This window comes from Hippocampus guttulatus, chromosome 2 (genome assembly GCF_054856545.1).
Source record: "Hippocampus guttulatus isolate MCC_2025c chromosome 2, RoL_Hgut_1.0, whole genome shotgun sequence".
NCBI lineage: Eukaryota > Metazoa > Chordata > Actinopteri > Syngnathiformes > Syngnathidae > Hippocampus > Hippocampus guttulatus.
The window spans coordinates 30260422-30281451 of NC_141262.1; the positions used below are offsets into that span (position 1 = coordinate 30260422).

Genomic DNA, 21030 nt, shown 5'->3' on the forward strand with positions numbered 1-21030 from the left:
AATCTAGAAACCATGCAAAAGCTGTCATTGTGTTGACATTTACAAAGAAGTAACCCAAAGATGACATGACCAGATAATTATGGCGAAACAATTAATTGTCGTAGAACGGTTAAGTGCTGTGCTTTTGTTTTGAAACAAAATGGTGGCTTGTGAAAGAAGCCAGTGTGCATCGGTGCGAACTCTGTTTGTGTGAAGCTCTTTATTTGGGAGGGCTTAAATGGGGACAGCTCATTAGGGAGGTCCTCTGAAAAGGGAATCATCAGAATGCTTGAATGATGATACATACTGGACTTGGGCAAGCTCCCATTGGGTTTGACCAGTTCAGCCATTTTGTTGGTGGGCCACACTGGACACTGTAGATCCAATATGGAACCTTGCCCCGCAGTCCTGCCCATCTCTCACGACTTTCCTCCCACATATGCGTGAGAGAAAGCAACAGTGGAAAACTTGATCACATGTCAAGTTTTACATTTCCTGAGTTGCGTTTGGGTGTTTTGATTGCCTCTGTGCCCATGGAGGAGGACTGCTGACACATCATTGGCTCTTGTATGTGTTAATCATTTATATTTATAGAGACAGTTATCACTTGAAGGAACAAGTGCCAAAGGTCTCCTCATAACATTGGAGGGAGAAAAGCCTTCTGTGTGTGTCGCCGGGTAAGTTTGATTCCGGCATTTTAAAATCAAATGTGATTTTGTGTTTTTGATGATGTTCTAATCTATAAACATGTGATATGATCAGAAAGTCGCTAAAAATAAAGATAATGAAATCATTATTCACTGTCAAGAATGATTATATCGATTGTATTTAGTAATATATCCAACTCGTTATTCAGTTCCCAAAGATGAATGTACAGTAAAAGATTTTACTCTTGAAATTCAATGAATGTCGCAAGCAATTTGCGATTTTTTAAGAACAGCTTACGGTAAGTTTAATGGCAGGTTTCAACGGCATACCCACTTTACCATCAATTCATGGATAACGCTAATCTCAAGTCTCTTTTTGCACCAACCCAACCCAGTGATGACACAACAGCTTTAATAAACTGGTTGCAATGGCCAAACATGCTTTCTGTCCATCTTAAAGTCCCATAAATCCGTGAGGGCAGAGTTTTTTGACAATTAGGTGTTGAATGAATATTTTCAAGATCATTATGTTTGTACTTCTAGGGACAGACAACCATTCACTCTCACACTCACACCACCGCAGTCAGGTGAGTGTACCAATACACAGTGACGTATTTCATCTACTGTATTATGTAACGATACAATCTTGTATAATACACAATATTTCAGTGATGTGTCACAAGACGTCTGAATACAGTATGAAGCATTTTGAATGTGGGAGCTATTAAACTGAGTTAGTAATGGCATGAAATACAACTCTCTTATAAACCCTCAGCAGATGTATTGTATTACAGTACATACGGCACAATGCATCAATATTGTGTCATATGTACTGGCCCATGTAATAATGTATTGTTTATAACTAAGTAACTCGTAGGTGTGTCTGTTAACCACTGATGCAAACAGTGGCACTTAATCTAAATTCTTATTCCATGCGGATGAGGCGACTCGTGCCAGTCGCCAAAGTATGTCAGTTCGTGCTGTTTTAGCCATGTTATTTAAAAATAAAAATAAAAATCAAGAACATTTAAAAGATTGGAAAACAGTGCATTGCTGTAGCCTCACAATTCAGCGCTGTTTTATTCTCAGTCTTTATTTTCAGCAATTAGCTGCAAACACGTGTCATGATTGAGAAATTAATCTCTGAAATGACTTTCCAGGGTCTCTAAAAATCAAGTAGTTTTTGCCTTTGACTGATATTAAAAATTAGCCAGAGGAGGATTATTATGTTCATTTTATTTTTGCAGCCATGGAGTGGATCCCTGCAGCCTTCCTGCTGTTGTGTGTTGTCAGCCTAATTAATGGTATGTATTGGTTTATTCACTTCATTATCATGAGAACTCTACTGTATCTATGCAACACTAATGAGAATTTTGTGTGTGTGTGTGTTTTTTTTTTATTTAAACAGCCCAGAACAAGCCTACAATTCACACTGTAGTCGCTAACGTGTGCGAAGACGCTCCTCCTAGTAGGTTTTCCACCACTTGGTTCCGTTTAACCTCATTGCTGCTCTACTAACTACAAACTGTTAATCACAACATCTCCACAGGTGCTCATGCATTCAGAATAAATGCAACAGATAAAGATAACGACCCACTGACGTATTCACTCTATGGGGAAAATGCCACGTACTTCAGTGTGGACAATGCGACCGGAGATGTGATTATTGCAAGGAAGCTTGACAGAGAGGTTTTTTTATTTTATTTTATTTTTAAATATGATCATGCTTACAATTAAATTGGGTTCAAGAATACCAGGCACTTTCTCTTTTTCTTCTAGGTTTCTAATTTATTGACACTTGGAATTTCAGTTTCAGACGGAAACGAATTTGTGAGTAAATTTGAAGACTTTTTTGTAATCGGTCCGATTTGACATTAATGGAGTGTTTTGCACACTGTTTCAGGTAAGGAAAAATATGAGAGTAATTCTGAAGGAAGCCAATGACAACAGACCCATATTTCAAGGGTCTAATTTTGACATCGAGGTGAAAGAGGTTTGTCGGACATCTTTTATTGAGTCGTCTTAATTCATCTTTTGATGACAATCAAATGAAAATGAGTACGTATATGTATTAGTGTGCGTGCCTGTACCTGCCTGACTTCTCGAATACTCTAATTACATTGCATGAATGAATTATGTTCCCCAATCATCAATTTTGTAAGTAGGGATGCTGTTATTTTATTACATTCTTATAGCCATTGTGAATCATTGTTAAAAAAAAAAAAGTTCAGCATTTTTAGGTGATAATTCCTTCTCTTCTACCCTCTTTCTTAGAATACGACAACAGGTACAAGTCTGTTTAGAGTGCAGGCCACTGACGAAGACATTTTACAAGCTGGTCAGATCAAATACAGGATTGCTGATGTGAGTACCATCGCTAATCTGCAATTTGTCAATAATAATAATATAATTCTACAGTTTCCTATAAACTTTGGTAAATTAAAAAATTCACTTTATTTTCCAGGTTTCCCCGAGTAATGGATTGAGTCTATTTAGCATTGCTCCTGAAACTGGTGATGTCACATTGACTGGGGCACTAAATTACACTGGACTGAGTAGTTATTATCGGATGAAGATAAATGCAACTGTGAGTCATTGATTTTATCGGTTTGCTGTTATTGTAAAACATGTAATTTCATAAACTATGTTAGCGTTTATATTTTAATTTATGTTACCTTTTGAAAACACTCAGTATTTCTCTCTCGCTCTCTTTTGGTTTACCAACAAAAATCCGGGGGAGCACGTGGTGTAAATCTGGCAGGCAATGTTAGTCCAGGTGTTGTTAATTTCGTAGATGCGCGCAAGCTGGCGTATTTAAAAAAAAAAAAGGTCTGGCTGCGCCGTTATAGGAGTGAACATAACCAACTCCATTCGCCGCCAACCAAATTGTCTCTTCCTCCATCCATCCATTTTCCAAACCGCTTGATCCTCACTAGGGTCGCGGGGGGTGCTGGAGCCTATCCCAGCCGTCTTCGGGGGATAGCCTGAATCAGTTGCCAGCCAATCGCAGGGCACACAGAGACAAACAACCATTCACGCCCACACTCACACCTAAGGACAATTTAGAGCGTCCAATCAGCCTGCCATGCATGTTTTTGGAATGTGGGAGGAAACCGGAGCACCCGGAGAAAACCCACGCAGGCCCCGGGAGAACATGCAAACTCCACACAGGGAGGCCGGAGCTGGAATCGAACCCGGTACCTCTGCACTGTGAAGCCGACGTGCTAACCACTGGACTACCGGGCCGCACTTGTCTCTTCCTATTCCTTTTAAATGAGTAGCACTCACCTCTCTTTTATCTTCAATGTTCATTAATTGAAGATGTAATCAAGTTTTTCCCTTTTTTAAACAATCAACACCTTTGCGTTTCACAATTCTTTAACATTTTTGGGGGAGGGGGGGCGGTGGGGGAAAGTGTGTGTGTGTGTGTGGGGGGGGGGGGGGGGTAATACTGAACATTGCATTTGTTCTTTTAACAAAGAATAATTTGACTTTACCAGCCAAGAAATATCTGCATTACTTGGAGAAGCAATGCAGCAAAATTTGAACAGAATTGTGACTTTCTACATTTCCCATTACAGGATGGTGGGGGCCAGTGTTTTTACAGTGAGATTAATTATCACTCAAACATTGTTTTTTACTTTATTACTGTTTTGGATGTTCCGGATCTCGACCCCAAATTCTTGGGCCTTCCCTACATCGGGAGTGTTGATGAAAACTCTGCGGTGGTGAGTTCCTGCTCCTCAGCATGTGCCTTGAGCAAAGGAGCCATGCTTTCTGCGGTATTATATTTTATAGTCAGAGGCATTTTGAATTCTAACTTGAAAATGTATTTGATCTTTGATAGGACCATTCTATTTATACCGTGACAGCCATAGACCAAGACACAGAAATTAATGACAGGATCATCTACAGCATTGAAGGTGAGGTTTAAGAAAGTCTTATTGTTTACTTTCAATGAAGAAGAGTCAAATACAGTAATAGTCCAAAGTTTAGAAACACTCTGCACTTCAGTTTTTTCCCCCGATATTTAAATATTTCCTCAATTGTACGTTAATATTTAAATGAACGAGATTATGAAGAAATGTTGATGGAATATTCATTAAAAAAAAAACAGAATAGGTTTTATAATTAAGATTCTTCAAAGTAGGCACCTTTTGCCCAGTTAACAGCTTTGCACATCTTGGCATTTTCGCCATGGTCTTTTTCATGTGGACGATGCTTCATGACCTTGAATCATTTTCACTTCACAGCCATGCATTATCAAGAGTTGATTGCTTGAATTTCTTGTCCTCTTCATATGTTTGAGACAATTTGAATTTGAAGGTGCTTCCAAACTCTTGACTGATACTGTATGTCAATCCACCCCCAACCCCCCAACGAATGCCAGATTCCAAAGGCCTCTTTAAAATCTCTAGCAATGATGGCGTTATTTCCGTGGCGTCGGAAATCGACAGAGAAGAAATTGGTGACCATGTTACCATGATTATCAAGGTATGTGATTTTTAAAGTTATTAGTAACATGATAAAATTGACCAAACCGCTAGTCATCATTCTTGATGAGGTCATTTATTGTATTTCCACATGTTTTGTGACTTTAGGCCACTGAGTCCCAGCCCAACATCCACGGGGACTACGGCAGCACCACAGCGTCAATACAGATCAACATCAATGACATCAATGACAACAAACCAGAGTTTTACAAGTGCGAAGGCTCGGGAGAGCTGCAAACCTGTGAACAAGAGAGTCAATTTGAAGTGGACGTAGCTGAGCACTCACTGGGAGGTGTGCCCATTAAAATGATGGTCAAGGACAAAGACAAGGTGACAACTCCCTACGGGTTCCGTCTCTCAGAATTGTGCTGATGGTTAAATAAAACCCTATTTTGTCATTTCATAGATTAAAAGCATTCGACTAACCCTGAAGGGAGCTGACAAGGACGTGTTTTCTGTTGAGCCCCAATTTTCGATGGCCGACACTGTTGTTCAACTTGTGGTCAAAGAGCCACAAAAACTGGATTACGAAGAAACGCAGCGTATGGTTGTAGAGGTAAGACGAGTACAAAAGGCACAAACAGTGACGAGGACGAGGTGATGACATTGGAGCATTCGACTTTGTAGGTGCTCTGATCTCCCAGCGATGCCGCATCACTCAGAGCCACATCATCGCTTGTCAGTCTCTTGCGCAAAGTATTTCAGAAAAAAGACGTGCTGGGACTGACATGAATTAGAAATGATTTCAATGTGCATCCTTTTGGAATAAGCTGCACCTTTTTTCTAGAAATGTGAATCAGCTGAGTAAATCTATGTTAAATGCTGTGCGAAATTGGACTGCTATACATTGTTACCCATTTTACTACTTTCTTTGCCCTTATTACAATACTTTGTAAGAGTAATATGTAAAAAAAATTATAATAATATTTTAAGTAACAAAAAAAAGTCAGTACATACGAACCTAGCAAGAGGATCCCAATATGATCCGTCGACTTTAGAAAAATGTCCCCATATGAATGCAGTCCTTATCGAGTCAAACAATTGCTTGTAAAGTGTGCTAATGCTACAACCAATGATTTCTTAATAGTCAAGCAAGTGGAAGAAAAATCATAATAAATACCGAATAAAAATAACATCAAATTAAATTACTTAGCCTTTTCTTCTGTGGGGCATCACAAAACAGCGCAATTCTTTTTCTGTACTGTTTATCATCACGAAGCAAACAAACAAAAAAAAAAATACGAGACACACCTTCTTTGGCACTTTTAAATGCCCCCCTTTGACAAATGTATATATTTTTTGTACGGTATTTGGGGTGAAATAAGGCGTTGACTGTGTCTCTCCATAGGTGATTGCCAGCGATCCAGAAGAAATTACTTCTGTCTCGACTGCCACGGTCACGATTATGATACAAGACATCAATGACAACAATCCCAAGTTCCCGAAGGATTCCTACTTAAACTTGAATGTGACCGAGCACTCTGAAGTTGACACCGTCGTGGCCACGATCACCGTAAGTCCTCTGAGTTGCAACTCAATTGGAATCTTCAGCTAAAATACTGCAGGTGCAGTGTGCAGTATGGTTGAAAAAAAAAAAAAAAAAAGAAAAAAGAGCATGTCTACTTCCAGGCAGATGATCCTGACACGATGGACAAAGACAACATCACCTACATGCTTCTCCCAGAAAGCATGTACGTCTCCATCACACTTCAGCTACTTCAGTGAAAACAACGTCTAATTTTGACGGAGGCACGCCATGAACCAAGCTGTATCTGTGTTTCAGACGAACTTATTTTGATGTGGAGCCAAAGACTGGTGTGATTTACGTGAAAAACAAGACGCTCTTGGATCGCGAAACCCGACCTTTGCACTCTGCCACTCTTCAAGCCAAAGATTCGGATGGCCACCCTGCCACCGCATTACTGCAGTTCATAGTGACAGACATCAACGACCAGCCTCCAGCCATCAACAAAGAATATTATCAGGAGTTTGTAAAAGAGGGTTCACAGCTCGAACTTCAAGTCGAAGTAAGTAACAATTGTTTATTGAGTTTCTTTAAGAGAGTATTTCTTCAGATCGAGGGTTTTATTCAAACAAAACCCACTCGGTTTCTTTGATGTATGCATTGGTTTGTGTATTCAAATTTCCTTGGGAGGGTTGGAAAATATAAAAACATCAGCCGTGCTCCTGGAGTTGGTTATTGTTGTTGAATTTACTTGGGCACAAAAGGCCAGTTACAATGCTCCTCAGGATATCAAGCAATATCACAATACCACAGCAGATGATGCTGTTGTGAAAAAAATAAAACCTTCCTGGACGGATGCTTTTGGACATACTGTACAGTATGTGCGCCGTTCCAACCATTAGACCAGCAAACATTCGCCAACGGGGGAGGGAAGGCTGCGGACAAACATTCCCATCCAGCAGCACATACGCTTCGCAAAAATAAAAAATCAACAATATGTTCTTTTAAAATACATCCCAGTACAGAATGGCCCACCGACAGGTACCGGGCCCCGGCCCGGTGCTTGGGAACCTCTGTGCTCAATAAACAAATCCTATAGAGCATTTGGATCTTGTATGTTTACAAGACAGGCAGAACACTCTTCACATACTGGCAATAAAAGATGATTTCATTGTGTTTGGACAATATAAAGTCATGCCCGGGACACTTGTGCGTGGTTTTAGTAGAGTGTACCGGAGTGACCCTTTCCTCCTCTGTCAGGGAAGTGTACAGTTTTTGAGTGGTATATAGAGCACTCATCCTAATTCTTCAGTCTCCTTCTGTGAGAGTGATCTGCTCCAACTAAATTTCCTGTTCCATCCTGAAGATATTTTTGTCCATTTTTCTCCACTTAAAATAGGCGACTGATGCAGATGAGCCAGGCACGTTGAACAGTCAAATCGTGTTCGCAATACTGCTAAGCAAGTACAGCGAATACTTCAGCATGGACCCCAATACCGGAGTGCTGAGGAACCAGGTTGAACTGGACCGTGAGGAGTTGGACGCTGAGCTGGAGGGCAAGATCGAGCTCAACGTGACCGCCACAGACATGGGTACGCCTGCCTTGTCAACCATGGTCAGCGTGATCATCAATGTGGAGGTATGGCTGCAGCAGGATGAGTTGGAAGGCTGTGTTGGGCTGCAAAAACTCATTCGCATCAAATATTCCTCATCTCGTATCCCAGGATGTCAACGACAACCCACCAGAGTTTAAGAACTCCTCATATAAATTCAGTGTAAAAGAGGGGGAAAAAGGTCGGTACGTACCCTTGTAAATATGGAATCTTTACTGCAGTTTCTAAGTGGTGCGCCATTTTCTGCAACCAGGTGCGTATGTGGGGACGGTCCTGGCTCAAGATTTGGACCAAACAACCGACTTCAACCGGATAGCTCTTCGAATCATCTCTGGAAGTTTTGACAGTTTCGCCATTGTCACCACTTTGGAAGAGCAAGTTTACCTGGGAAACATCACAGTGGACCTGGGCGTCGATCTGGACCATGAGGGCGCTCGGCAAAAATACACCCTGCAGGTAGAAGCCACAGATCTGAGACAGAAAAAAGCAGTGGCGACGGTGGAGGTGGATGTGTTGGACGTGAACGATGAAAGGCCTGAGTTCTTGCCATCAAAGCCTGTGAAAGTGAAAGAAAACACGACTTTGACTGAAGCCATTGGGAAATTTGAGGCGAGGGATCAAGACGGAAACCACTCTCTGACCTACGAGATGGAGTCCCTCAAATGCCGATGCAATGGCTCTTTGTCACCTTGTGACTGGTTTGTCCTGGAGCCGACGGGAGACGTGCTGGTCAATCCAGGACGCACGCTGGATTATGAAATGTGCGACCGGGCGGTGATGGAGGCTCAGGTCATAGACGAGTACACTGAAAAAGGGGAGAATTACAGTCTCATTGCAGGTCTGCTCACTTCAAGCCCATACATACTCACACAGAAATGTATTCTTGGTCTCAGGGCAGTGAGAACGTGAATCTCTCTTTTTTTTTCTTCTTCTCATAGCCCTGGTTTGGGAATTCGGGTTTTTGCCCCAGCTTGTTGACGACACATTTTGGCGGGCATGTTTCCTCATTTGTTGTCCGAGAACTTTTGCGTGATTGGTTAGGAATTTGAAGTGGTAATGGTTAATTGGTCGCACGGAAATGCCCTCCCGTTATTTTATTTTTTTTTAGAAGCAACAGCTGACAAAAAAAACAAACAAACAAACAAAAAAAGGATCAGCTGTCTGCTGAAGAACAAACCTCGTTCTTGTCCTCACCCCTTGAAAACAACAAATTCCTTTGTGGAGTATGTATAGGCCTTCACACTAACAGCACGTTTCATCGATTTTAAATAGCACAGATTTAACGTTCTTTGCAACATTTCAGGACAAATGGAGATCACCATTGAAGACATCAATGACAATGCCCCACATTTCATCATCTCAGATTCTATCTTTGGTGGGTTCTTTCGTTTTTTTTCCTTTTTGTTGTCCACCTTTTTAAAATGTACTACTTTTACATATATTTCTAATGCAACACACACAGAAATAGACATGAAATAGCCACAGTTATGTCATTCTGTTTGTTGTAACTGCATCAGCACTATGGCCAGGGTAGTACTCCGCACGCCTGACTTAGGTGACACTTCCCACTCGCCACGTCTGTGTCCTTTTCGTCACTGGCAACTAGTCCAAGGTGTAGCCTGCCTTTCGAGGAAAGTCAGCCAGTAAAGGCTTCGGCTTCCTATGGCCTTGAAAAGGACAAACGGAAAAGCAAATGGATGGACGGATGTATTGCATCAGCAAGGACTGAAAAGCCAATCAAAGGCGGTACAGGAAGGCGGAATGTAAACAGAAATGCATGCTGCGTCATGCTAGGCTCCGAAAAGTCGAGGGAATAGAGCAATGCGAAATGTAAATAAAGCAGACGGCATTTTATAATGATCTGGGATTCCATTTTCTCAGTCGGCATATATTCTTAAAACTCTACTCTGGCTTGCGTTTTTTTATTCTTCTGAATTTAGAAACGGTACCTGTCCAAATTTTCTGCTGGTGACTGTCAGGCCATGACAAGCAGCACACTGATGGTTTCTGCCACACACTCTGTATTTAGACATTGGTTAGAGGACGTGTCGCGATTGTATGTTTTTAATAGTAGACGGCACCCTGTAGTTAATGTCAGTAAACTCTTACTTTACTTACTCAAGCATCATATAAAAATCACCATCTTGATTCAGCAACATTGCTCAAAGTAAGTGCTTCTTTCTTTAGCTGTGGTCTCAGAAACTGCAAGCAAGGGGACATCAGTTGGGGGAGTCACTGTGAGTACAAAAAAGAACGTTCAGTATATATCAAGCCCATGAATGCAATGCGACTGTTCAACGTATCGTTGCCCACAGGCAATGGACCGGGATACAGAAATTCACGCACTGCTTGAGTTTCAAGTGAGTGAAGTGAAATTTGAGGACGCCAACAAAAACACAAATGTCACGAGGTCTCTGTTTGAGGCGGTTACCACGCAGCAAAAGGACATTTACATTGGGATTATTCAGTGAGTGCAAAGTCAGCCGCTTTTCTGCATGGCTCTTCACTGAGCATGTTTGGGTCTTGTCACAGACTGTACATCTTCTTACCTCCTGCCTACAGAACCACCGAGGGCCTTGATGTCACTTTGAAGGGGAAATATTTGGTCACAGTGTCTGCAACCGACTCCGGTGGCCTCTCCACCCACACTACACTGGAGGTGAGCGAATGACTCCTTTATCACAGATAAGGAAAATATGCCCGAATATGTACGAAACAGACTTCAGCATTCCTAAACTTCCATGTCAACATTGCAGATTTTCACAGTTGACAAGTCTTACAGAGTTGAACTTCAATTTAGAAATACTCGTGACGAGGTTGTAAAAAATCAACCTGCCATAATCAGGTATGTGGACATTATTTGTAGTTCACCATTTTTCTCTTTCTAAACCAAAAGGTGGTACCAGATGTCATCTCTCTTCGTCAACTACTTTCTTTTGTATAGGGGTAAATTTGAAGTAAAAAGACCTTTTTTTCCCCCCCGCTCGAGCCAACCGCTTTGTCTCTCTCCAGAACACTTACAGCTGCCACCAAAGCTGTCGTTGAGGTCATTGTCATCAGGGATGGCGCTACTGAAGAATCCAGGTGAATTATTATTGTTTTACACCATCTGAAAATGACTCGGCTCTAAAACTCCGGGCTCGTGGGCACAATGCTGCAAATTGAGAGATGATTTCACCCAATAGGGGGTGCAAGTGTTCTTTTTAACAACCGTATTGTTCACGTTTGAAGTCCAACATAGTTATTTGATAGAAATCATTTTTTCCTCACAGGGCTTCAGTTGGTGCAGTAATGGTGGTATATTTTCTCTTTTCCAATGGGACCGCTCTCACTAAATCTGAAGTGGAGTTGATGATTTCTGGACCCCAGCACGCTCATCTGTTGGACCAGTTAGGCCTCATGTACATTGTAAGTATTAGATGCGTGTCTCTTGACTTGTTTGCTCATGTGTCTTTCATCCTAGATTCACCGGACAGCAAATAGCATAAGAGTAAACCCCTCTCCGTTGCGTGTTCCAGGTTTGAGGTTTCACTATTTCACAGATTTAGTCATTTATTAAAACAAATTGGTGGCCACTAATCAAAACAGGACCAGAAAATGTTCATTTGTGGCCACAAAAGAGGTATCGCCGATGGACAAAATTGTCGCGTGCGCCGCTGTATATGCAGTCGTGAAAGGAATGAAGAGAGTAGCTTCTTTTCTTTTGTTTCTTTGAAACAACAAAGCGTATGAGGCAAAAGTGGTTCAGATTACACAACTGTCCGTGTTTTATGTTTGTGTGAATTGTTTTGTTAAGCACTTTGTTACAGCTGCTGCTGTTGTGAAAGCGCTACGTAAATCAGGATGTATTGTATTGTATTGTATTGTAATAACACTATTTTAGTGTAACTCTACTGTGTATTGGGTGTACTGCAATTCCACTTAGGACTACGAGATGGTGGCACAGTCACAGTTTGAGACCATGAAAGAAGAACCAAATCGGACACCTTGTATTGCAGCCCAGCTTAGTTTTGGTGAAAAACGATTCAATGTCATCCACTGTAACTCTATTTTTAAGTTTACAGAAAGCGACAGCTGCAGGTTCATGTTATAATGTACGTATTTGTGGATGGTTATTGATGTATATTGTGAGAAAAGTCAAGTTTGTTGGTTTGGAAAAATGGGAGTTGTTGGAAACACACAGGGATTGGTATACTGTTTCTTTGTTGTGTTCTCAATTGCTGTTTTTCTCAACATGTGTTTGAATTTATTTAAATTTTATTTAAAAGTGGTGGCCCAGTGGTCCAGTGGTTCGCGCGTCGACCTCACAGTGCAGAGGTCGTAGGTTTCATCCTGGCTCCGGCCTCCCTGTGTGGAGTTTTCATGTTCTCCCCGGGGGCCAATGTGGGTTTCCTCCCACATTCCAAAAACATGCATGGCAGGCTGGCTGATTGAACACTCTAAAATTTCCTGAAGTGTGAGTGTGAGCGCGGATGGTTGTTCGTCTCTGTGTGCCCTGCGATTGGTTGGCAACCGGTTCAGGGTGTCCCCCGCCTACTGCACGAAGACAGTTGGGATAGGCTCCAGCAGCCCCCGCGACCCTAGTGAGGATAAGCGGAACGAAAAATGGATGGAGGAATGAATGAATGAATTTTAAAAGTGTTATTGTAAGTGGGCGGCCCGGTAGTCCAGTGGTTAGCACGTTGGCTTCACAGTGCAGAGGTACCGGGTTCGATTCCAGCTCCGGCCTCCCTGTGTGGAGTTTGCATGTTCTCCCCGGGCCTGCGTGGGTTTTCTCCGGGGGCTCCGGTTTCCTCCCACATTCCAAAAACATGCATGTCAGGCTGATTGGACGCTCTAAATTGTCCCTAGGTGTGAGTGTGGGCGTGGATGGTTGTTCGTCTCTGTGTGCCCTGCGATTGGCTGGCAACTGATTCAGGGTGTCCCCTGCCTACTGCCCGGAGATGGCTGGGATAGGCTCCAGCACCCCCCGCGACCCTAGTGAGGATCAAGCGGTTCGGAAAATGGATGGATTATTGTAAGTGAGTGTTACGTTTTGTGGGGGTGGTCTGGAAGTTAGGTCAGCTGAAGCCTATCCCAGTTGAGTTTGGGTGAAGGTAGGGCATACACTTCAGACTTTTTGCCAGTCAATTGCAGGGCACATACTGTATGAAAAAAAAAAAATCACGCTCACGTGAACAATTGCAATTTCGTCTTGAGTTTTCCTAACGTGCCTGCTATTGAAATGGTGGAGGAAGCCAGGGAACCCACAGAAAACCCATGCATTTAATAGTTAACATTGAACTAATGAGAGAATGCTGTGCTTTGTCTCAGACTGACTCATCAATAAAACCTCCAGAGACTGACCCTCTACAATTCATCTCGCTTGGCATTATGGCTGGTCTCATAATTGTGCTTATTGTCCTCATCACTTCACTAGTATGCACTCGCAGAAAGTAAGTACTTTGGAAGACTAAGGGCTATTCATTCATTCGGGGGTCTGCAACCTGCGCTCCTCATCTATCTTCACACTCCAGCTACAGGAGGAAGCTGAAGGCAGCAAAAGCCATGAACTCTGCAACCATGGTGGCGTCTGACAACCTCAAAAGTGGCCCTGTGGTGCCAGGGACCAACAAGTACACCATGGAGGGGTCAGATGACAACGCCATCATTCATAACTCAGCCAGTGCCTGTGAAAATGTGCTTTCTTCCCTAACTCCGTGCCATCATTTGACACTTTTTAAGGGCAAACCCAGTTCTAAATCTCAACATTGACACAGCCATGGTGCTCGACCTGGATGGGGAGAGCTCAGATGTTGACAAAGTCAGGTAAACTAAAAACTGTTTCCACAAAGTCACTTGGTAACACCGAATTGTTCCTAATATCTTGACATGTTGAAGAATTAAGATTCAAGTGGAATTAACCAAAATGATCGATTAATTTAATGACGTTATGGATGGGGACGTGTGTCAACTGACATTATTTCTCAAAAGATGAACGTTACGTGTGCTTTTCTCCCTCCACTCATTTCCCAACCCAAGCCTCGACTCCCTGGACTACAGCGATGACATGAATGCATCCGGGAAGGATACAAAACCTGTTATGGTAAACAACACACTACCCACCTCATTTTGTGCATTTGTAGTAATTCTTGAGCTGCTCCTCATCAGCGAAAAATCCAGGAAGAAGAGGAACCGGAGGACAACGGGCCCCCTGAGTACATTGAACCTCTGGGCGCGGCTTTGGCCCAGCGGAGCCAAAAAAAAGGTTCGGAGAGTCACAGAGTGGGTGTCAGCAACCCTGCATTCAGCACAACAGACCTGTGATGTGATCGTGGACAGAGACCACAGATGTCACCTCCCAACCAAATTGACAATCAAACACAACCATGTTGGTGTCGAAGAGGTGTGATGAAATCATGCGTAAGATTGAAATGGTGGACTGACTATTGTGAGGGTTTCTTTTCAGCACAACTCAAGGAAAAACCAAAAATGACACCAATGTCACGATGTCGCATTGGCATTTACCGAAATATCCTTGTTTTGAATCATTTTAACTCATTGTGTTTGTCAAACAGTTCAACGACTGATTAGACTTTAACGCCCATGTTAAGGGAAGCCTCTCATCCATCCACGGCTCAGTTTGAAGTTTGCACTTCAATCACTGTTGATTATTTTTCATTTTTTATTTTAAATCCATTGTGTTACATAAAAGGCAAAATCATCAAACCCTTGTCACTGTCCAAATAAATCCGCACATAACTGTAACAACTCATCATTCGACTGTCACAAGATGCTTTACGAGAGTATCAGAGAAGCAGATTTTTTAGCTCAACTTCGATCGGCTCCCATGGGAATCTGGATTTGTATTAAACGCCATTTGAATCAAACATTCATTTTTCAACGCAGGTCTACTCCTTCGGTACACTTGAAAAAAGTATCACATCACTACACAACAGTGGTATTGATCTTGTTTTGTCACAATATTCCTTTCAAATGTCATCACACTCATAAAACAGAAAGCACGGGAAAAAGCCATGTTTTGTGCAGACTGTCATCTTTATTTTGATCAATGTTATAAAGCAGTTTGTTTTGCTTTCAAATGAACCGCGTCATCAGTTCGAGCAACACCCGATGCAGCTGATGCTACCCTTTCACATAAAAAAGGTGTATTGCATTGCCTCAGTGGAGGACGCGAGATTGTACTTCTGTCAAAATGTGTAAATATACTTTATTTGCTGGTGTTTACATTAACTTTTTGTGACTTCATGCAGCGTCATATCATTACTAAAAGCGTTGAGAAAAGTCACATCGAAATGAATGTATAACAGTGCAATAAATGAATAAACAAATACCTCCAATGTAGATGTGACAAATTGTCTGCACAGCAATGCCACAGACCATCAACTCTGAAACCAACTTTCCGTCAACGATAAGAGAATGGCTTGGAGATAAGATGGCTTTATTTTTAATCACAACTAAATAAGAAGTAATAACAAAAAAATGGCTGTGAGTACGACCCGCATAGCTGAAGTCATAACTTCTGATCATGATTGTGCTTCTGTGCTCGGATTGGTGCATTTATCCACATTTCCACAAAACCAACAAGTCCAAAATCAATGCCGAATAGAAAAGCAGAGTACGAGACACTACACAAAAGCCTGCGCTGACATTAGGGACTCCGTTCACACAACAGTAAGATTTGAAGTTGACATTCTACACAAAACCTGCCCTCATTTAACAGCACGAAAGAATCTCAGTGACCTCTAGGTCGTCACTCTGTTCCGGCACCATCCAAGCAGCTGGTTAGACGGGGCACTTTGCTCACATGGTTTCATGTTCAATTTTGAACTGCTTTACGAATAAAACTTGCTATATAAATGGACAGTAAAAAGAATCAAAGGAGAGCATTTACCAGTGGTTCTTAACCTGGGTTCGATCGAACCCCAGGGTTTCGGTGAATCAGTGTTAGGGGATCGACAGAGCCTCTGCCATGGAGGTTAAGACACACCCGACTCAACATATCAATTAGTTATGACACACCCGCTGGGCCATCACTGGCTAATTCATTTTGTGCACAGTTAAAAAACGTATACTTGATACTTATACGAATTGTGTTTACTTTTTTCCGTTTTTAATAAATGCATTTTTTTATGTCTTGAACTTGTAAAAAAAAAATTTTTTTTTAATCATTTTTATTCTTCACTCATGAAGGGTTCGGTGTATGAACTGGTTAGGTTCGGTACCTCTAACAAGGTTAAGAACCACTGGCATAGACATTTCGGGAGAAGAGCAATGGCAACAATGACATTAAAATACAGTGTGACCTCCTATTGTGAACATGGCAAAGGTGTGATGGTAATAGTTAATATTCCTGCTGTGAAAATGTAATTCCCTCCATGAGACGAATAAAGAATCTATCTATCTATCTATCTATCTATCTATCTATCTATCTATCTATCTATCTATCTATCTATCTATCTATCTATCTATCTATCTATCTATCTATCTATCTATCTATCTATCCATCCATCCATCCATCCATCCATCCATCCATCCTTCCATCCATCCACCCATCCATCTAATGAACCTTATTGTGACATGGTCTGGGTGCTCAGTACTTAAAACTCGAGAAAAATATACGGTAAATACACAAATAACTTTTTAACTGAGGAGATGCTCATGTACTTTGTACACTAACTAGCATCTACAGCATGCCACGAATAAAAATGACTCGCATGAAAATGCTGCTGAGAAACTTGCCAACAAATAACAAACATACCACGTTTACTGCGTTGAAAACATTAGTTCACAGTAATTCACAATAAACAATTGAGCATACATTACTTGTACAGTACCTACCAACAGAGGCACCGCGAAGCTCAAGATGTGTTCCTACACTGCCTGCCAACAGACACGTGTACTGTTCGGGGCTGCAGGAAGCTGGAGCCTATCCCGGCTGACTTTTTTGTTGCCGATGGAAAAACATCAGTGTAATAATTCCAGCAATCATATAAAACTCTTCTAGGTGACATGGGTCCAAGAACACCTTCCTATTTTTTTGTCCATTACTTGTTTGTTGAGTGTCGTCAAAGGGTAAGTTAGCAGTTAACATCGCTTTACAATTGTACAATAGCTAAAAAATGGTACTTGGAAAAACAATTAAATAAAATCACATGAAGAACGAATTAAGGTTTTGTGTTGGCTACAGTTACAGCCTGGTTGTAGCAAAGCTGGAGCAAGTAGAGGCTGACTATTTTCTGTCAAAAGGAGTTATAAAATTTACAAAAGGTGTTTGATCCATGAATTGGCTCTTTACATTTGCAAGCAAGGCCACTTATTTTTCTCTCTGTCAGTCTTCCGGTCTCTCTCTCTCTCTTTCTCACAACCTTTTGATGACACTCTTTGGTCAGCGGCCATTTCCCTTTGAGAACGTCCTATTTGAAGCCTCCCAATGGCAGGCACGATTGAATTAATCAATTGTTAGATGTCGTCTTGGTCTCTTGAGGTCAAACAGTTAACAACCTGATGAAGAGGAGTGTTTCAATACCAAATTTAATTAAACCAGAAAATGTATTGGTCAGTTCATGGACCAAACACCTGTTATGAATGCATTTTCCTGTTCAGCTCCTTGTTAGAAAACAGCAAGTTCTCCACAAGGTACTGAAATATTGAACGGTGGGACAGAAGTTTCGAGAAGGTCAAATAAGTTTACCTGTAAAGAAGGTAGCGATGGGGTTTATCCAGAAATATCTCCCGAAAGCTGAATACTGTATCGCAAACTTTTTCTGAGTCGTGTGTGTTGTGGAAACGTTTTGGAGCAATAGAACAGCCAACATCATGGAATGGATTATGTTCAACTTTGGAGGTTCCACTTCATCACATGAAAGAAAGTCTAAAGGCATGAGGCATCATGCGGTGCTCTGCCAACCTTCGCCCCAAAAGTCACCTGGAAGAGGCTCCAGCTCAATCAAGACCCTGAACACGGTAGGTGGTAGTAAATGGATGGACAGACGGATCGGCATTAACCAGTCACTCTGTGGTGTGCGCCCGAGAGCAGCAATGCGGCTGCTGCATGTTCTCCATCAAGAGCCGAAATGGGTTTCTTCTGTTACGGCCCACATTGTCATCCCGCTCGCTCGTCTTCGCCGCCCGACACCTGCTCGATCCTCCTTGGGCTGTCTCGTAGGCCAGCGGTGTGGCCGAGGGGTTGAGGGGTGGAGGGGGGGGTAACGAGGGCTGCCTCTTCTGCTTCTTCACCTGTTTCTCCAGGTGCTTCTGGATGGCCGAGCCCAACACGGCCACTTCCACCACCGCTCCGTACACCTCCCACGTCATGCCCTTCTCGTCCCAGCTCACCTCCTGCACCACCTCCTCACTCTTCTCCTTGCAGTCATTTTCCTCTTCGGCTTGTTCCACCACATTTTCCACCGTCGCCTCTTCTTTTCCCTCAACTTTAACTTGACTTTCCTGCTCCGCCTTCTGATCCTCTTCGTCCTCATCATTCTTTTTCACCGTGCTGGCTTCTTTTCTGATCTCAGGAAAAGTGGTCACGGTGGGTGTCCTCGGCGTCATAGGTGCCGTCGCAGTCGAGCGATGCTGCACTTGCTGACCCACTTGTATCTCTTCATCTGTCGTCCGGGCCACCATTCTTTCGCAGTGACTTGGAAAGTGGAAGGCGTGATCGCCCTCAGGAGGGGTCATAGGGCTGGTGGCCGCAGATTGACACTGCGCCACTTCCAGACTTACTTGCGTGCGGATGTTGTGGCAGCCGTCTGGAGCTGGAGACTCCGGGACAGGCGGCTTTGACATTTCTTTTTCCTCGTGTCGAACGTGTTGGATATCAGGCTTTAGAGGTGTTTGGTTGGTGCAAACTGATGTCTCACTTGTTTGCATTTTGCTTTGAGGAGACTTTGCGTTTGATTCCTGATAAGGATCAGCAGCCTTTGTTGAGGCATTTTCCTCCCTCTTGAAATCTTTGTTGTCACTTTCTTCATTTTCTGTCTTGGTTATCTCTAGGGGATGAAAAGATGACTCCTGGCATTCTCTCTCTTCCATCTTGTCATTATCATACTGAGTCACCAAGATGGTAATGTCTTGGTCCATACTCCCCATCCGTTGTTGCTTGCACTGGTGATTGCCATCCTCCACTTGCGACTCTGGAGAACAGGCGGCACTTTCTGTAGAAGACTTGATGATTGCGTCAGACTCGGCTTCTGCTGGACTTTTTGTTGTGGGAGTAATCTTTTGTGTCCCACTAACATCTCTCCCAGCGAGTGCTGGGAAAGCTGTGGTCGAGGGTGTCTTTGGAGTCATGGGAGATGTGGCTACGGAGCAAAACTCCACTTGCTGACCCAGCTGCATTTGAGCGTCAGCTTCAGGTCTCCGAAAGGAGTTTGGGAAGATGAAAGAATGAGCGCCCTCGGGTGGGGTCATGGGGCTCGTGGCAGCTGAGTGACATTGGACCACCTCCAGACTGACCTGCGTACGCATATGGTGCTGCCCAAAAGGTGCAGGGGAATTTGGGTCGGAGGGGTCCCCAGTTGACGGCAAAGAAAACAAGACTTTGTCTTCAGGCATGTTGTCAATGTCTTGAGTGGCAACATCTTCATAGTCGGGGCACCCATCCACGGCGGTTGTTCTGTCACTCTCAGGTTGTTGTTCCAAACGGACAGCTTCAATCTGCTCCCTGTTTTTCACGCTTATAAAATCTGACCGTAGACTATTATCACAAACCTTTCCTGATTTTGCATCCTCTGGTTTCTCCACATATCTCTGATCATCATTGCCGCTGCTGACATCATGGAGTAGTTCTATCTGATCGCCCCCGCGACCTGTTGATTCTTGAGAGGTGCTCATTAGAGGTCCTTCAAGCGTGGGGTCCGCATCTGCACGCTCACCATTCTCTTTCCCAAAACCTCTCGTCTCATCCTTGAGACTTCCCATTTTGTTCTCTGGAAGATGTTCCTGCAGGGAAAAAAACCCACAGTGCTGATCGATATTGTTGGTTCTAACCAGCACATTATGTCATCAGACAAACATCTGTTTTACGCTGTTTTCTTTGCACTGTTAAATACACAAAAATCATTAAATAGGACACTTTGAACTGAGATGAACACGTATATTTTGTCCTACATTTCGGCACACTACAGTGGTTGCTTGTTTTTGGCACAACATACTGTGATTGTCTGTCTTATTTCATATGCTTCAGTGAAATGAATAGCATCAATAAATTCAACCAAGAGAATACATAAGAGCAACATGGATCAAATCAGACTATACAAAAATAAAAAAACCCAAACACGACGTGATAAAACAAAGAGCAGTAAAATTTACCTGAGCAGTCGCTTCAGTCTAAGGGAGCCTCCGCAAGACAATCTGTCACATTCCAGTCAAACATGGTCCAAACTTCAAGTTGATGGACACTCTCTATTTAAGGTGTTCGATTTTCCTGCTTTTGACTAATCCTGAGAGCTGTGGCTATAGGTTTGTCTGTAGAAGAATCTGTCTGAGGCAATCGTAGCTCCTGAAGCTGTGGCTGCTGCGCCTGTTGAAAAGCTTCACATTTCCAGTTTCCCTGGAAACCACACTCGGGTTCTTGTGGTGAGTGGTAATGTAATGTGTGTGTGTGTGTGTGTGTGTGTGTGTGTGTGTGTGTGTGTCGGGGGCTATGTTTGGCTCTCATCTACTCATCAATTCAGAGTAATAACGTCTCATTACGGGGTTGGTGGTTTCAACAATGGGGTGAGCAACAATATCTCGGGATGGAATGAGCTGATGAAGGGAAAATGCATAATGTACTAGATGGATGTGTCAAATTAACATTGGGCTGCATGCACGTTTCGGCAAAAAGT

The 21030-nt window shown here is 42.7% G+C and overlaps 2 protein-coding genes and 1 long non-coding RNA gene across 5 annotated transcripts; 1 reads left to right on the forward strand and 2 right to left on the reverse strand.

Moving 5' to 3' along the window:
- The first annotated feature begins 375 nt into the window (after positions 1-375).
- cdhr2 (cadherin related family member 2) lies at positions 376-15183 on the forward strand. Of its 2 annotated transcripts, XM_086105620.1 has the most exons (32): positions 376-656; positions 1170-1213; positions 1874-1930; positions 2035-2094; positions 2176-2315; positions 2406-2456; positions 2530-2619; positions 2901-2990; positions 3091-3213; positions 4208-4354; positions 4474-4549; positions 5017-5120; positions 5228-5449; positions 5526-5675; positions 6468-6632; positions 6749-6810; positions 6903-7146; positions 7984-8223; positions 8309-8378; positions 8451-9035; positions 9501-9572; positions 10385-10434; positions 10513-10664; positions 10760-10856; positions 10954-11042; positions 11210-11281; positions 11470-11605; positions 13511-13632; positions 13714-13827; positions 13922-14005; positions 14219-14282; positions 14348-15183. In XM_086105620.1, the coding sequence occupies exons 3-32, from the start codon at positions 1876-1878 to the stop codon at positions 14501-14503; spliced, it is 3882 nt and encodes a 1293-aa protein (XP_085961746.1). In that variant the 5' UTR covers positions 376-656; positions 1170-1213; positions 1874-1875; the 3' UTR covers positions 14504-15183. The 2 variants fall into 2 exon arrangements, with proteins under 2 accessions (XP_085961746.1, XP_085961745.1); XM_086105619.1 differs by having other exon boundaries at positions 14219-15183.
- On the reverse strand, positions 7313-9717 carry LOC147209546 (uncharacterized). The gene is made up of 2 exons (XR_015100255.1): positions 8839-9717; positions 7313-8753 (listed from the first exon to the last, which is right to left on the reverse strand). It is a non-coding gene; the product is annotated as an uncharacterized LOC147209546 (long non-coding RNA).
- gprin1 (G protein regulated inducer of neurite outgrowth 1) lies at positions 14403-20917 on the reverse strand. 2 transcript variants are annotated; one of them, XR_015100253.1, is made up of 3 exons: positions 20513-20917; positions 17892-20143; positions 14403-14497 (listed from the first exon to the last, which is right to left on the reverse strand). XR_015100253.1 is itself a non-coding variant. In XM_086105621.1 (2 exons), exon 2 carries the CDS (start codon positions 20120-20122, stop codon positions 18209-18211), a length of 1914 nt encoding a protein of 637 aa, XP_085961747.1. In that variant the 5' UTR covers positions 20123-20143; positions 20513-20917; the 3' UTR covers positions 15217-18208. The 2 variants fall into 2 exon arrangements, 1 of the variants encoding a protein (XP_085961747.1); XM_086105621.1 differs by lacking the exon at positions 14403-14497 and having other exon boundaries at positions 15217-20143.
- Positions 20918-21030: the final 113 nt, after the last annotated feature.

What these genes read in the sequence shown, in the direction of transcription:
- cdhr2 (XM_086105619.1), top strand. Translation starts at nt 1,876, where the DNA reads ATGGAGTGGATCCCTGCAGCCTTCCTGCTGTTGTGTGTTGTCAGCCTA. An exon ending in CATCAGTTGGGGGAGTCACT is followed by an intron (nt 10,435 to 10,512) that starts GTGAGTACAAAA and finishes CGTTGCCCACAG; the next exon opens with GCAATGGACCGGGATACAGA. An exon ending in GGCGCTACTGAAGAATCCAG is followed by an intron (nt 11,282 to 11,469) that starts GTGAATTATTAT and finishes TTTTCCTCACAG; the next exon opens with GGCTTCAGTTGGTGCAGTAA.
- gprin1 (XM_086105621.1), bottom strand. Translation starts at nt 20,122, where the DNA reads ATGGGAAGTCTCAAGGATGAGACGAGAGGTTTTGGGAAAGAGAATGGT.